The sequence below is a fragment of the Petromyzon marinus genome, unplaced genomic scaffold (assembly GCF_048934315.1).
Source record: "Petromyzon marinus isolate PM22_M1 ecotype Great Lakes invasive population unplaced genomic scaffold, UKy_Petmar_22M1.pri1.0 PM_Scaffold_88, whole genome shotgun sequence".
Taxonomy (NCBI): Eukaryota; Metazoa; Chordata; class Hyperoartia; order Petromyzontiformes; family Petromyzontidae; genus Petromyzon; species Petromyzon marinus.
The window spans coordinates 260,476-275,475 of NW_027423697.1; the positions used below are offsets into that span (position 1 = coordinate 260,476).

Sequence of the window (15,000 nt, forward strand, 5' to 3'; positions counted from 1 at the left end):
TTACACACACACACAGGGTGTTACACACACACACAGGGTGTTACACACACACAGGGTGTTACACACACAGGGTGTTACACACACACAGGGTGTTACACACACACAGTGTTACACACATACACACAGTGTTACACACAGTGTACACACACACAGGGTACACATATAGAGTGTTACACAGACAGTGTTACACACACACACAGGGTACACACACACACACAGTGTACACACACAGTGTACACACACACACAGGGTGTTACACATATACACACAGTGTACACACACACAGGGTGTTACACACACAGGGTACACACATAGTGTTACACACATACACACAGTGTTACACACATACGATAGGGTGTTACACACACACACAGGGTGTTACACATATACACAGTGTTACACACATACACACAGTGTTACACACAGTGTACACACACACACACACAGGATGTTACACACACACAGTGTTACACACACACACACACACAGGGTGTTACACACACACAGGGTACACACATAGTGTTACACACATACACACAGTGTTACACAGTGTACACACACACACAGGGTGTTACACACACACACAGGGTGTTACACACACACAGTGTTACACACACACACAGGGTGTTACACACACACACAGGGTGTTACACACACACACAGGGTGTTACACACACACACAGGGTGTTACACACACACACAGGGTGTTACACACACACAGTGTTACACATATTCACAGGGTGTTACACACACAGTGTTACACACACACACAGGGTGTTACACACACACAGTGTTACGCATATACACAGGGTGTTACACACACAGTGTTACACACACACAGGGTGTTACACACACACAGTGTTACACACACACACAGGGTGTTACACATATACACAGTGTTACACACAGTGTACACACACAGGGTGTTACACACACAGAGTGTTACACACACAGAGTGTTACACACACACAGGGTGTTACACACACACGGTGTTACACACACACACAGGGTACACACATACAGTGTTACACACATACACACAGTGTTACACACACAGGGTGTTACAAACACATTGTTACACACACGGGGTACACATATACAGTGTTACACACAGGGTGTTAAACACACAGTGTTACACACACAGGGTACACATATACAGTGTCACACACACAGTGTTACACACACAGTGTACACACACAGGGTGTTACACACACAGGGTGTTACACACACACACACAGGATACACACACACACAGTGTTACACACACACACACAGGGTGTTACACACACACACAGGGTGTTACACACACAGAGTGTTACACACACACAGGATACACACACACACACACAGGGTGTTACACACACACAGTGTTACACACACACAGTGTTACACACACACACAGGGTGTTACACACACAGGGTACACATATACAGTGTCACACACACAGTGTTACACACACAGTGTACACACACAGGGTGTTACACACACAGGGTGTTACACACACACACAGGATACACACACACACAGGGTGTTACACACATACAGTGTTACACATATACACACAGGGGGTTACACACAGACACAGGGTGTTACACACACACAGGGTACACACATACAGTGTTACACACATACACACAGTGCTACACACAGTGTTACACACAGTGTTACACACACAGTGTTAGACACACACAGTGTTACACACAGTGTACACACACAGGATGTTACACACACACACACAGGGTGTTACACACACACACACACAGGGTACACACACACAGGGTGTTACACACACACAGTGTTACACACACAGGGTGTTACACACAGGGTGTTACACACAGTGTTACACACACAGTGTTACACACACACACAGTGTACACACACAGTGTACACACACACAGTGTTACACACACACACAGTGTACACACACAGTGTACACACACACAGGGTGTTACACACAGTACACACACACACAGGGTGTTACACACATACACACAGTGTTACACACAGTGTACACACACAGTGTACACACACAGTGTACACACACACAGGGTGTTACACAGGGTACACACACACATAGTGTTACACACACACACAGCGTACACACACACACAGTGTACACACAGTGTTACACACACACAGCGTACACACACACAGTGTACACACACAGTGTTACACACACACAGCGTACACACACACACAGGGTACACACAGTGTTACACACAGTGTTACAGACACAGTGTTACACACACAGTGTTACACACACAGCGTACACACACACACAGGGTACACACACAGTGTTACACACATACACACAGTGTTACACACACACAGTGTTACACACACAGTGTACACACACACAGTGTACACACACACACAGGGTACACACACACAGTGTACACACACACACAGGGTACACACACACAGTGTACACACACACACAGGGTACACACAGTGTACACACAGTGTACACACACACAGGGTACACACACACAGTGTTACACACACACAGTGTTACACACACACACAGTGTACACACACACAGTGTACACACAGTGTACACACACAGTGTACACACAGTGTACACACATACACAGTGTACACATACACACAGTGTACACACACACAGGGTACACAAACAGTGTACACACACAGGGTATACACAGTGTACACACACACAGGGTACACACACACAGTGTACACACAGTGTACACACACAGTGTACACACACACAGCGTACACACACAGTGCACACACACACACACAGGGTACACACACACAGGGTACACACACACACAGTGTTACACACACACACACACAGTGTACACACACACAGGATACACACACACACAGTGTTACACACACACAGGGTGTTACACACACACACAGGGTGTTACACACACAGAGTGTTACACACACACAGGATACACACACACAGGATACACACACACACACAGGGTGTTACACACACACAGTGTTACACACACACACAGGGTGTTACACACACAGGGTACACATATACAGTGTCACACACACAGTGTTACACACACAGTGTACACACACAGGGTGTTACACACACAGGGTGTTACACACACACACAGGATACACACACACACAGGGTGTTACACACATACAGTGTTACACATATACACACAGGGGGTTACACACAGACACAGGGTGTTACACACACACAGGGTACACACATACAGTGTTACACACATACACACAGTGCTACACACAGTGTTACACACAGTGTTACACACACAGTGTTAGACACACACAGTGTTACACACAGTGTACACACACAGGATGTTACACACACACACACAGGGTGTTACACACACACACACAGGGTACACACACACAGGGTGTTACACACACACAGTGTTACACACACAGGGTGTTACACACAGGGTGTTACACACAGTGTTACACACACAGTGTTACACACACACACAGTGTACACACACAGTATACACACACACAGTGTTACACACACACACAGTGTACACACACAGTGTACACACACACAGGGTGTTACACACAGTACACACACACACAGGGTGTTACACACATACACACAGTGTTACACACAGTGTACACACACAGTGTACACACACACAGGGTGTTACACAGGGTACACACACATAGTGTTACACACACACACAGCGTACACACACACACAGTGTACACACAGTGTTACACACACACAGCGTACACACACACAGTGTACACACACAGTGTTACACACACACAGCGTACACACACACACAGGGTACACACAGTGTTACACACAGTGTTACAGACACAGTGTTACACACACAGTGTTACACACACAGCGTACACACACACACAGGGTACACACACAGTGTTACACACATACACACAGTGTTACACACACACAGTGTTACACACACAGTGTACACACACACAGTGTACACACACACACAGGGTACACACACACAGTGTACACACACACACAGGGTACACACAGTGTACACACAGTGTACACACACACAGGGTACACACACACAGTGTTACACACACACAGTGTTACACACACACACAGTGTACACACACACAGTGTACACACAGTGTACACACACAGTGTACACACAGTGTACACACATACACAGTGTACACATACACACAGTGTACACACACACAGGGTACACACACAGTGTACACACACAGGGTATACACAGTGTACACACACACAGGGTACACACACACAGTGTACACACAGTGTACACACACAGTGTACACACACACAGCGTACACACACAGTGCACACACACACACACAGGGTACACACACACACAGGGTACACACACACACAGTGTTACACACACACACACACACAGTGTACACACACACAGGGTACACACATACAGTGTACACACACAGTGTACACACACACAGGGTACACACACACAGTGTACACACACACAGTGTACACACACACACAGTGTACACACACAGTGTACACACATACACAGTGTACACATACACACACAGGGTGTACACACACACAATGTTACACACACACACAGTGTACACACACACACAGCGTACACACACAGTGTACACACACACAGTGTGTACACACACACAGTGTATACACACACACACAGTGTACACACACACACAGTGTACACACACACAGTGTTACACACACAGTGTACACACACAGTGTACACATACACACACACAGTGTTACACACACAGTGTACACACACAGTGTACACATACACACACAGTGTTACACACACACAGTGTACACACACACACACAGTGTGCACACACACAGTGTACACACACAGTGTACACACACAGTGTACACACACAGAAAATATGGCATCCGTGCAGGACCGCCCTTTCCTGAAACCGCATTGGGGCTCCGCAAGCCTCTCCTCAGCGTGCCTGGCAAGGCGATGCTGAATAATCCTTGCCAGGACCTTTCCCGGCACACTGAGGAGTGAGATGCCCCAGTAGTTGTTACAGTCTGTGTGGTCCCCCTTCTTAAAGAGGGGGACCACCAGGGCATCCTTCCAATCCTGTGGAACCCGTCCAGTGGCCCAGACTGTTTTTATGATATTCTTAGTTTTTTCGGTAAAGTCACGTTGAAGAGAAACAACAAAATAACAAAATATATATAAAACAATAAAAAAAAATTCTCACGACGTTTTTATGATGTCATATAGGGCAGTCTGTGCACAAACGCCAACCTCCCTCAGCATTTAGCTTGGGAGATAATCTCTGCCCGCTGCCTTTCCTGGTCTCAGACTCTGGATCGCCTTCAGTACTTCCTCAACAGATGGCACCTCAGCCAGCCACTCACAGGGGGTGACTTCCTCCTCCAATATTTGAGGCACCGCAGCCTCAGCAGGGTCATCCTCACTTTGTGCCATGATGTTTTCCTGACTGAGGGATTTCCCCTCCCCCAAGACCTCACAGAAATGCTAAGCAAATCTGCAAACCTGTTCCTGGGGGTCGGAGATTGGATCACCGTTTATTCCCCTGATGGTAAAAGGTGAGGCGCTGCACGTTACTTTTTTCATGGAGTCAGCCAGGGTCTCTGGGGAGGTCTGGACCGCGTACCCAAAGCAGCCATTGCAGCTGCATGAACCAGTCCTAAACCTCGCCAATTTACCCTCAAAATCAGGAGGAGTGGGGGACCATGCCAACCCCAGCCGCAAGCGATGATGAAATTCTCGCTTGAAACTTTCATCAGCTGGCTGAGACCATGCCACTAAGGGTTTGAATGGGATCCTGGGTGTACACCCACCACTAGAGTGGAAGAATGGCAGGCGCATCTTACAGATGACAAGTCGATGGTCAGTGGGCAGATCAGCTCCACGGTAGGTCCTGGTGTCAAGGACTTAGGCTCGCATCCGCTGGTCCGTCACTATGTAGTCCAGCAGATGTTCTTGCTTGGACCCGGCATGCATCCATGATGTTGTGTGGATGCGCTGATGCCGGAACAGCGTGTTGGTAATTACAATCCCATGGGCTGCACAAATATCTAGCAGCCTCCTACCGTTGTTATTGAGCTGATCTGGCCCATGCCTTCTAATCACTCCAGACCAGGTGCCAGCATCATGACCAACTCGGGCATTGAAGTCACCCAACATGATGACTCTATCCCGAGGGGCCACTTTAGCCAGCACCTGTGACAGGAGGTCATAGAAGGCATCTGACTCATCGGCTTTGCCTGCATCCCTCCACCACGGATGTGCGTCTTCGGTGGGGTCATAAGTAACCACGACCACCACTCCTCGCCTCCGATTGATGGGACGGCGAGCCCAAAGTAGCCTGGGGCTTACAGCTTCCCACACCTCACCGCCACGCTCCCACGCCCCCTTCATTCTTCCGTTCAGAAGAAGAGCCACACCCTGTTGTTTGACAGTCTGCTGCCCCGAGTAGAGGGACTGTCCACCCCTCATGGTGGCGGGAGCCACAGCCGGTCCACCGGACCTCCTGAAATACCGCAGAGATCCAGGCGGTACCGGTCCAGCTCCCGACAGACGAGTGGCAGCCTCTCCCCCCCCGCCGCGGTGAGCGCTTGCAGTAGGGGTCTCCCGTTACCGGAGGATACCCCCCCCCCCTCCCCGCTCGGGAGGGAGGGGGGGGGCATTCAGTCTCCTGGCTCCGTGGTTTGCCCGAGGAGGCGACAACCTGAATGCGTTTCCACCCGGGGCCTAGGGCACGAGGCTTATTTGGGTGTTGCCACCGTGGTGTTTCAATGGAACAAGCGCCAAGTGGAAGGGGTTACCACCAGCCCTTCGCGCGCACACACACACACACGCGTGTACACACACACGCGTATACACACACACATACACACACACGCACACACACGTGTGTACACACACACACGCGTGTACACACACACACATGCACACGTGTACACACACACACGTGTACACACACACACGTGTACACACACACACACGCACGCACACACGCGTGTACACACACACGCGTTTACACACACACACGCATACACGCGTGTACACACACACACGCACACACGCGTGTACACACACGCACACGCGCATACGCGTGTACACACACGCGCACACACGCATGTACACACACACACAATAACAAAGATCCCCCGTATAGCCTTAACAGACTGTAGGGGCAAGTGCTGTTAGCGAGCACCTATGAAGGCCGGATTGGTACACGAGGGGGTGGGTGGCCAGCACCACGCCCGACCGCCTTTGTCTCCCCAGTGGCAATGTTTACACACCGCACCAGGTACTCATTTTAGGCTGAGTCGACCTAGGGGAGGCCCGGGACCAGTTCAGATAATCGTCACACACACACACACACGCGTGTAGACACACAACAACAACCGCCATTCGCCACTAAGTGGCGGTGACATCACCACGACGCTTGTGCCAGGCCATGTGCACCTTGAGGCCACGTGAAGTGTCGAACGCCCGCTGGCAGGAGGTCACGGGGCAGACCCAGCAGGGCTGATGCACCACCTGTGCCCCCTACTGTGCCAACCTGCTGTGCTTTAGCCACCCGGCGCTCCGCTCGTTGTTCTGAGCATCGCTCCTCCACCCTCCGCTGTTGTTGGAGGGCGACTGCCTCCAACTGCCCAGTAGCGTCCTTCACGAGCCTCCTCCACAGAGGCCGATCTTGACACCGCTGGTACCGGTCATCGGCAAGTCCACTCAGCTCCACGTCCTCCTGTACCACATCACTCCATCTCTTCTCTAGCCCGTGCCGCGCCCGTTTAGTCCCCTCGATCCGGCCGAACAAAAGCTGTTTCGGCATGCGGTGGCTGGGCATGCGGGCTACATGACCCAGCCATCGCAGCCTTGCCTGCCGGAGGAGCTCACCGATGGGACCGTGCCCAGATCTTTCAAGGATTTGTGAGCTCCTCACACAATCCAGCCTGGTTAAACCCAGGATGGATCGTAGGCAGGCCAGCCTAAATGTTCATAACCAGCGAAGATGTTCCATTAGGGGGGTCCACGTTTCGCAAGCGTAGAGAAGGGAGGGAATGACCGTGGCCGAGAAGACCTGAAGCTTAGTGCGCAGCGACAGACCAGGTAGCTTCCACACAGCGTTACGCAACCGATGAAAAGATATTGCCGCTCGACTGATTCGGAGTGAGACCTCTGCTGTTAAACTGGAGCCAGTCATAAGCACACTGCCCAGGTATGGGAAACTCTCCACTCTCTCCACAACTGCCCCATCAGTTGTGTGTGAATACACACACACACACACGTGAACACACACATGTACACGCACACACGTGAAAGCACTCACGGGGGTGAGCGAGGGGTTCATCCGTTTTCTGGCCTTTGTACGCGGGCGAGTCTGTGCGTGAGTCTCTGTGTGAGTCTTTGCCCGAGTCTCTGTGCGAGTCTCTGCGTGAGTCTCTGTGTGAGTCTTTGTGTGAGTCTCTGTGTGAGTCTCTGTGTGAGTCTGTGGGTGAATCTCTGTGTGAGTCTCTGTGTGAGTCTCTGTGCGAGTCTCTGAGCGAGTCTCTGTGTGAGCCTGTGTGTGATTCTCTGCGTGAGTCTCTGTGCGAGTCTTTGCCCGAGTCTCTGAGCGAGTCTCTGAGCGAGTCTCTGTGTGAGTCTCTGTGTGAGTCTGTGTGTGATTCTCTGCATGAGTCTCTGTGCGAGTCTCTGCGTGAGTCTCTATGTGAGTCTCTGTGTGAGTCTCTGTGCGAGTCTCTGTGTGAGTCTCTGTGCGAGTCTCTGTGTGAGTCTCTGTGTGAGTCTCTGTGTGAGCCTGTGTGTGATTCTCTGCGTGAGTCTCTGCGCGAGTCTCTGTGCGAGTCTTTGCCCGAGTCTCTGCCCGAGTCTCTGAGCGAGTCTCTGTGTGAGTCTCTGTGTGAGTCTGTGTGCGATTCTCTGCGTGAGTCTCTGTGTGAGTCTCTGTGTGAGTCTCTGTGTGAGTCTCTGCATGAGTCTCTGTGTGAGTCTCTGTGTGAGTCTCTGTGTGAGTCTGTGTGCGATTCTCTGCGTGAGTCTCTGTGTGAGTCTGTGTGTGAGTCTCTGTGCGAGTCTTTGCCCGAGTCTCTGAGCGAGTCTCTGTGTGAGTCTCTGTGCGAGTCTCTGTGTGAGTCTCTGTGTGATTCTCTGTGTGAGCCTGTGTGTGATTCTCTGCATGAGTCTCTGTGTGAGTCTCTGTGCGAGTCTCTGTGTGAGTCTGCGTGTTCCCGTGTCCGCGAGTCCGTGCGTCGTCCGTCCGGGGAGCCGTCCGTTCGCCTCGCGCGGTCCATCATCACCCCGCTCCAGGGGGCACAGGCGAGTCCTGCGAGCTGAGTCCACGCAAACAGATCCAGGTACCAGGCCACTGCAAAGGCAAACAAGCCGGAGAGGTCCCCCGGCCCACCGTGCAGCCTAGCAACAAGACTGTGCCTGTGGCACGCACGGGCGGTGGTGGTGGCGGTGGTGGCGGTGGTGGTGGCGGTGGTGGTGGTGGTGGTGGCGGTGGTGGTGGCGGTGGTGGTGGTGGTGGTGGTGGCGGTGGTGGTGGCGGTGGTGGTGGTGGTGGTGGCGGTGGTGGTGGCGGTGGTGGCGGTGGTGGCGGTGGTGGTGGTGGCGGTGGTGGTGGCGGTGGTGGTGGTGGTGGTGGCGGTGGTGGTGGCGGTGGTGGTGGCGGTGGTGGTGGTGGTGGTGGCGGTGGTGGTGGCGGTGGTGGCGGTGGTGGTGGCGGTGGTGGTGGCGGTGGTGGTGGTGGTGGTGGCGGTGGTGGTGGTGGTGGTGGTGGCGGTGGTGGTGGCGGTGGTGGTGGTGGCAGTGGTGGCGGTGGTGGTGGCGGTGGTGGTGGTGGTGGCGGTGGTGGCGGTGGTGGTGGCGGTGGTGGTGGCGGTGGTGGTGGTGGTGGTGGTGGCGGTGGTGGTGGCGGTGGTGGTGGTGGTGGTGGCGGTGGTGGTGGCGGTGGTGGTGGTGGTGGTGGCGGTGGTGGTGGCGGTGGTGGTGGCGGTGGTGGCGGTGGTGGTGGCGGTGGTGGTGGCGGTGGTGGTGGTGGTGGTGGTGGCGGTGGTGGTGGCGGTGGTGGTGGCGGTGGTGGTGGTGGTGGTGGCGGTGGTGGTGGCGGTGGTGGTGGTGGTGGCGGTGGTGGTGGCGGTGGTGGCGGTGGTGGTGGCGGTGGTGGTGGCGGTGGTGGTGGTGGTGGTGGCGGTGGTGGTGGTGGTGGTGGTGGCGGTGGTGGTGGCGGTGGTGGTGGTGGCAGTGGTGGCGGTGGTGGTGGCGGTGGTGGTGGTGGTGGCGGTGGTGGCGGTGGTGGTGGCGGTGGTGGTGGCGGTGGTGGTGGTGGTGGTGGTGGCGGTGGTGGTGGCGGTGGTGGCGGTGGTGGTGGTGGTGGTGGTGGCGGTGGTGGTGGCGGTGGTGGTGGTGGTGGTGGCGGTGGTGGTGGCGGTGGTGGTGGCGGTGGTGGTGGTGGTGGTGGTGGCGGTGGTGGTGGCGGTGGTGGCGGTGGTGGTGGTGGTGGTGGCCAGCTACCACCACCGCCACGCCCGGCCGCCTTTGTCTCTCTCTCTCTCTCTCTCTGGAGCGTCGATACACATTGTGGCACGCAGATGGAGACACAGGGTACCCCCCCCCCCCGCCCCCCGGGGTAGAACGGTAACAGGCTGTAAGGGGCAAGTGCCGTCAGTGAGTGGCGTGCAGAAGCAGCGCCTACGAAGGCCGGCAACACTTTGTGGCGTGCACAGAGGGGGGTCCCCGTGTCCCCCCCCCCCCCCTGCCCTCCCCGTGTCCCCCCGTCTCTGCATTACCGGTCTCTGTGTCTCCGTGTGTCTCCTGCGTGTCTCCTGTGTGTCTCCTCCGTGTCCCTGCGTCTCTGCATTACCAGTCTCTGTGTCTCCGTGTGTCTCCGTGTGTCTCCGTGTGTCTCCTGCGTGTCTCCTGCGTGTCTCCCTCCGTGTCCCCGCGTCTCTGCAATACCGATCTCCGTGTCTCTCTGTGTCTCCGTGTGTCTCCGTGTGTCTCCTCCGTGTCCCCCCCGTCTCTGCATTAACGGTCTCTGTGTCTCCGTGTGTCTCCATGTGTCTCCGTGTGTCTCCTGCGTGTCTCGTCCATGTCCCCGCGTCTCTGCATTACCAGTCTCTGTGTCTCCGTGTGTCTCCTGCGTGTCTCCTGCGTGTCTCCTCTGTGTCCCCCCCGTCTCTGCATTACCGGTCTCTGTGTCTCCGTGTGTCTCCGTGTGTCTCCGTGTGTCTCCGTGTGTCTCCGTGTCTCCGTGTCTCCATGTGTCTCCTGCGTGTCTCCTGCGTGTCTCCTCCGTGTCCCCCGCGTCTCTGCATTACCGGTCTCTGTGTCTCCGTGTGTCTCCGTGTGTCTCCGTGTGTCTCCGTGTGTCTCCGTGTCTCCGTGTGTCTCCGTGTCTCCGTGTGTCTCCTGCGTGTCTCCTCCGTGTCCTTCCCCGTCTCTGCATTGCCGGTCTCCGTGTCTCCCATGCCACCCCCCCCCCACCCCGTGTCCCCCCCCCCCCCCCACCCCGTGTCCCCCCCCCCCCCGTGTCCCCCCCCCCCCGTGTCCCCCCCCCCCCCCCCCCGCGTCTCCCCCACATTTACCGGCCTCCGTGTCCCCGTGGGCTCGCTGGGCGAGGGCCCCGTGCAGGGACCCCACGTAGAGGCAGTGCCGCAGCTGGATGAGCGACAGCCACAGCACGTGGCACACGAACACGGGCGAGAGCAGGCAGGCACGCAGGGGCGCCGCCCCTCGCGGCGACGTCACTTCCTGCCCCGCCGAGGACGATGTCACTTCCTGTACGGCGGAGCCGACTTCCTGCCCCGCCGCCGACGATGTCACTTCCTGTCCGGCGGAGCCAACTTCCTGCCCCGCCGCCGACGATGTCACTTCCTGTCCGGCACGGCCGACTTCATGCCCCGCCGCCGACGATGTCACTTCCTGTCCGGCGAAGCCAACTTCCTGCCCCGCCGATGACGACGTCACTTCCTGTACGGCGGAGCCAACTTCTTGCCCCGCCGGCGACATCACTTCCTGTCTGGTGCCGCTGACTTCCTGCCCCGCCACTGACCTCACTTCCTGTAGAATCAACGGCAGGGCCTCCTGGGTAGCCAACGCGCTGGGGCCTGGGTTGGGGGGGGAGGAGGGGGAGGAGACGGATATTTGGGCACCTTGAACACATACGTAGACACGTACACACACACACGTAGACACGTAGACACGTACACACACACATACACACACGTAGACACGTACACAGACACACACATAGACACGTAGACACGTACACACACAGACACGTCCACACACACACATACACACACGTAGACACGTACACACACACATACACACACGTAGACACGTACACACACACACACACGTAGACATGTACACACACACACGTAGACACGTACACACACACATACACACACGTAGACACGTACACACACACACGTAGACACGTAGACACGTACACACACACATACACACACGTAGACACGTACACACACACGTAGACACGTAGACACGTACACACACACATACACACACGTAGACACGTACACACACACACGTAGACACGTAGACACACACATACACACACGTAGACATGTACACACACACATACACACACGTAGACACGTACACACACACACGTAGACACGTACACACAAACATACACACACGTAGACACGTACACACACACATACACACACGTAGACACGTACACACACACACGTAGACACGTACACACACACACGTAGACACGTACACACACACACGTAGACACACACACGTACACACACGCACACGTAGACACGTACACACACACACACGTAGACACACACACAGTGTACACACACACGTAGACACACACACAGTGTACACACACACGTAGACATACACACAGTGTACACACACACACAGTGTACATACACACGTAGACACATACAGTGTACACACACACACGCAGGCACGTACGTACACACGTAGACACACAGTGTACACACACACACAGCGTACACACACACACGTAGACACACACACAGTGTACACACACCCATAGACACGAACACACGTAGACACGTACACACAAGTAGACACACACACAGTGTACACACACACGTCGACACATACACACACACACGTAGACACACACACGTAGACACACACACGTAGACACACACACGTACACACACACACACACGTACACACACACACACAGACACGTACACACACACACGTAGACACACACAGTGTACACACACACACACGTAGACACGTACACACACACACGTAGACACACACACAGTGTACACACACACACACGTAGACACACACAGTGTAAACACACACGTAGACACACACACAGTGTACATACACACGTAGACACACACAGTGCACACACACACACACAGTGTACACACACACACAGTGTACACACACACACGTAGACACACACAGTGTACACACATACACACACAGTGTACACACATACACACACGTAGACACATAGACACGTACACACACACGTAGACACACAGACAATGTACACACACGTAGACACATAGACACGTACACACACACGTAGACACACGCACAGTGTACACATACACACACATGTAGGCACGTACACACACACACGAAGACACACACACAGTGTACACACACACGTAGACACGTACACACACACACAGTGTACACACACACGTAGACACGTAGACACGTACACACACAAACGTAGACACACACAGTGTACACACACACGTAGACACGTACACACACACACAGTGTACACACACACGTAGACACACACACACAGTGTACACACACACACGTACTAACACACGTACACATACACACAGTGTACACACACACGTACACGCACACAAACACACGTACACACACACAGTGTACACACACAGTGTACACACACACGTACACACACATGTACACACACACGTACACACACACAGTGTACACACATGTACACACACACGTACACAAACACACGTACACACACACAGTGTACACAAACACACATACACACACAGTGTACACACATGTACACACACACACAGTGTACACACACACAGTGTACACACACACGTACACAAACACACGTACACACACACAGTGTACACACACACAATGTACACACACACACAGTGTACACACACAGTATATATACACACACACACAGTGTACACACACACAGTGTACACACACACAGTGTACACACACACAGTGTACACACACACAGTGTACACACACACACACAGTGTACACACACACACACAGTGTACACACACACACACAGTGTACACACACACACACAGTGTACACACACACACACAGTACACACACACAGTGTACACACACACAGTGTACACACACAGTGTACACACACACAGTGTACACACACACAGTACACACATACACAGTGTACACACACACAGTGTACACACACACACAGTGTACACACACACACAGTGTACACACACACACAGTGTACACACACACAGTGTACACACACACACAGTGTACACACACACAGTGTACACACACACAGTACACACACACACAGTGTACACACACACACAGTGTACACACACACACAGTATACACACACACAGTGTACACACACACAGTACACACACACACAGTGTACACACACACAGTGTACACACACACACAGTATACACACACACAGTGTACACACACACAGTACACACACACACAGTGTACACACACACAGTGTACACACACACACAGCGTACACACACACACAGTACACACACACACAGTGTACACACACACACAGTGTACACACACACAGTGTACACACACACAGTGTACACACACACACAGTGTACACACACACAGTGTACACACACACAGTGTACACACACAGTATATACACACACACAGTACACACACACACAGCATACACACACACAGTGTACACACACACACAGTGTACACACACACACACACACAGTGTACACACACAGTACACACACACACAGTATATACACACACACACACAGTACACACA

The 15,000-nt window shown here is 53.5% G+C and overlaps 1 protein-coding gene across 1 annotated transcript in view; it reads right to left on the bottom strand.

Moving 5' to 3' along the window:
* Positions 1-15,000, bottom strand: part of LOC142923902 (uncharacterized) — a 61,369-nt gene that overhangs the window by 23,812 nt on the left and 22,557 nt on the right. The window contains exons 7-8 of the mRNA XM_076064895.1: positions 11,549-12,070; positions 8,287-9,324 (exon numbers count right to left, since the gene is read on the bottom strand). Coding sequence (XP_075921010.1) covers positions 8,287-9,324; positions 11,549-12,070 — 1,560 coding nt within the window. The remainder of the gene's footprint in view (positions 1-8,286; positions 9,325-11,548; positions 12,071-15,000) is intronic.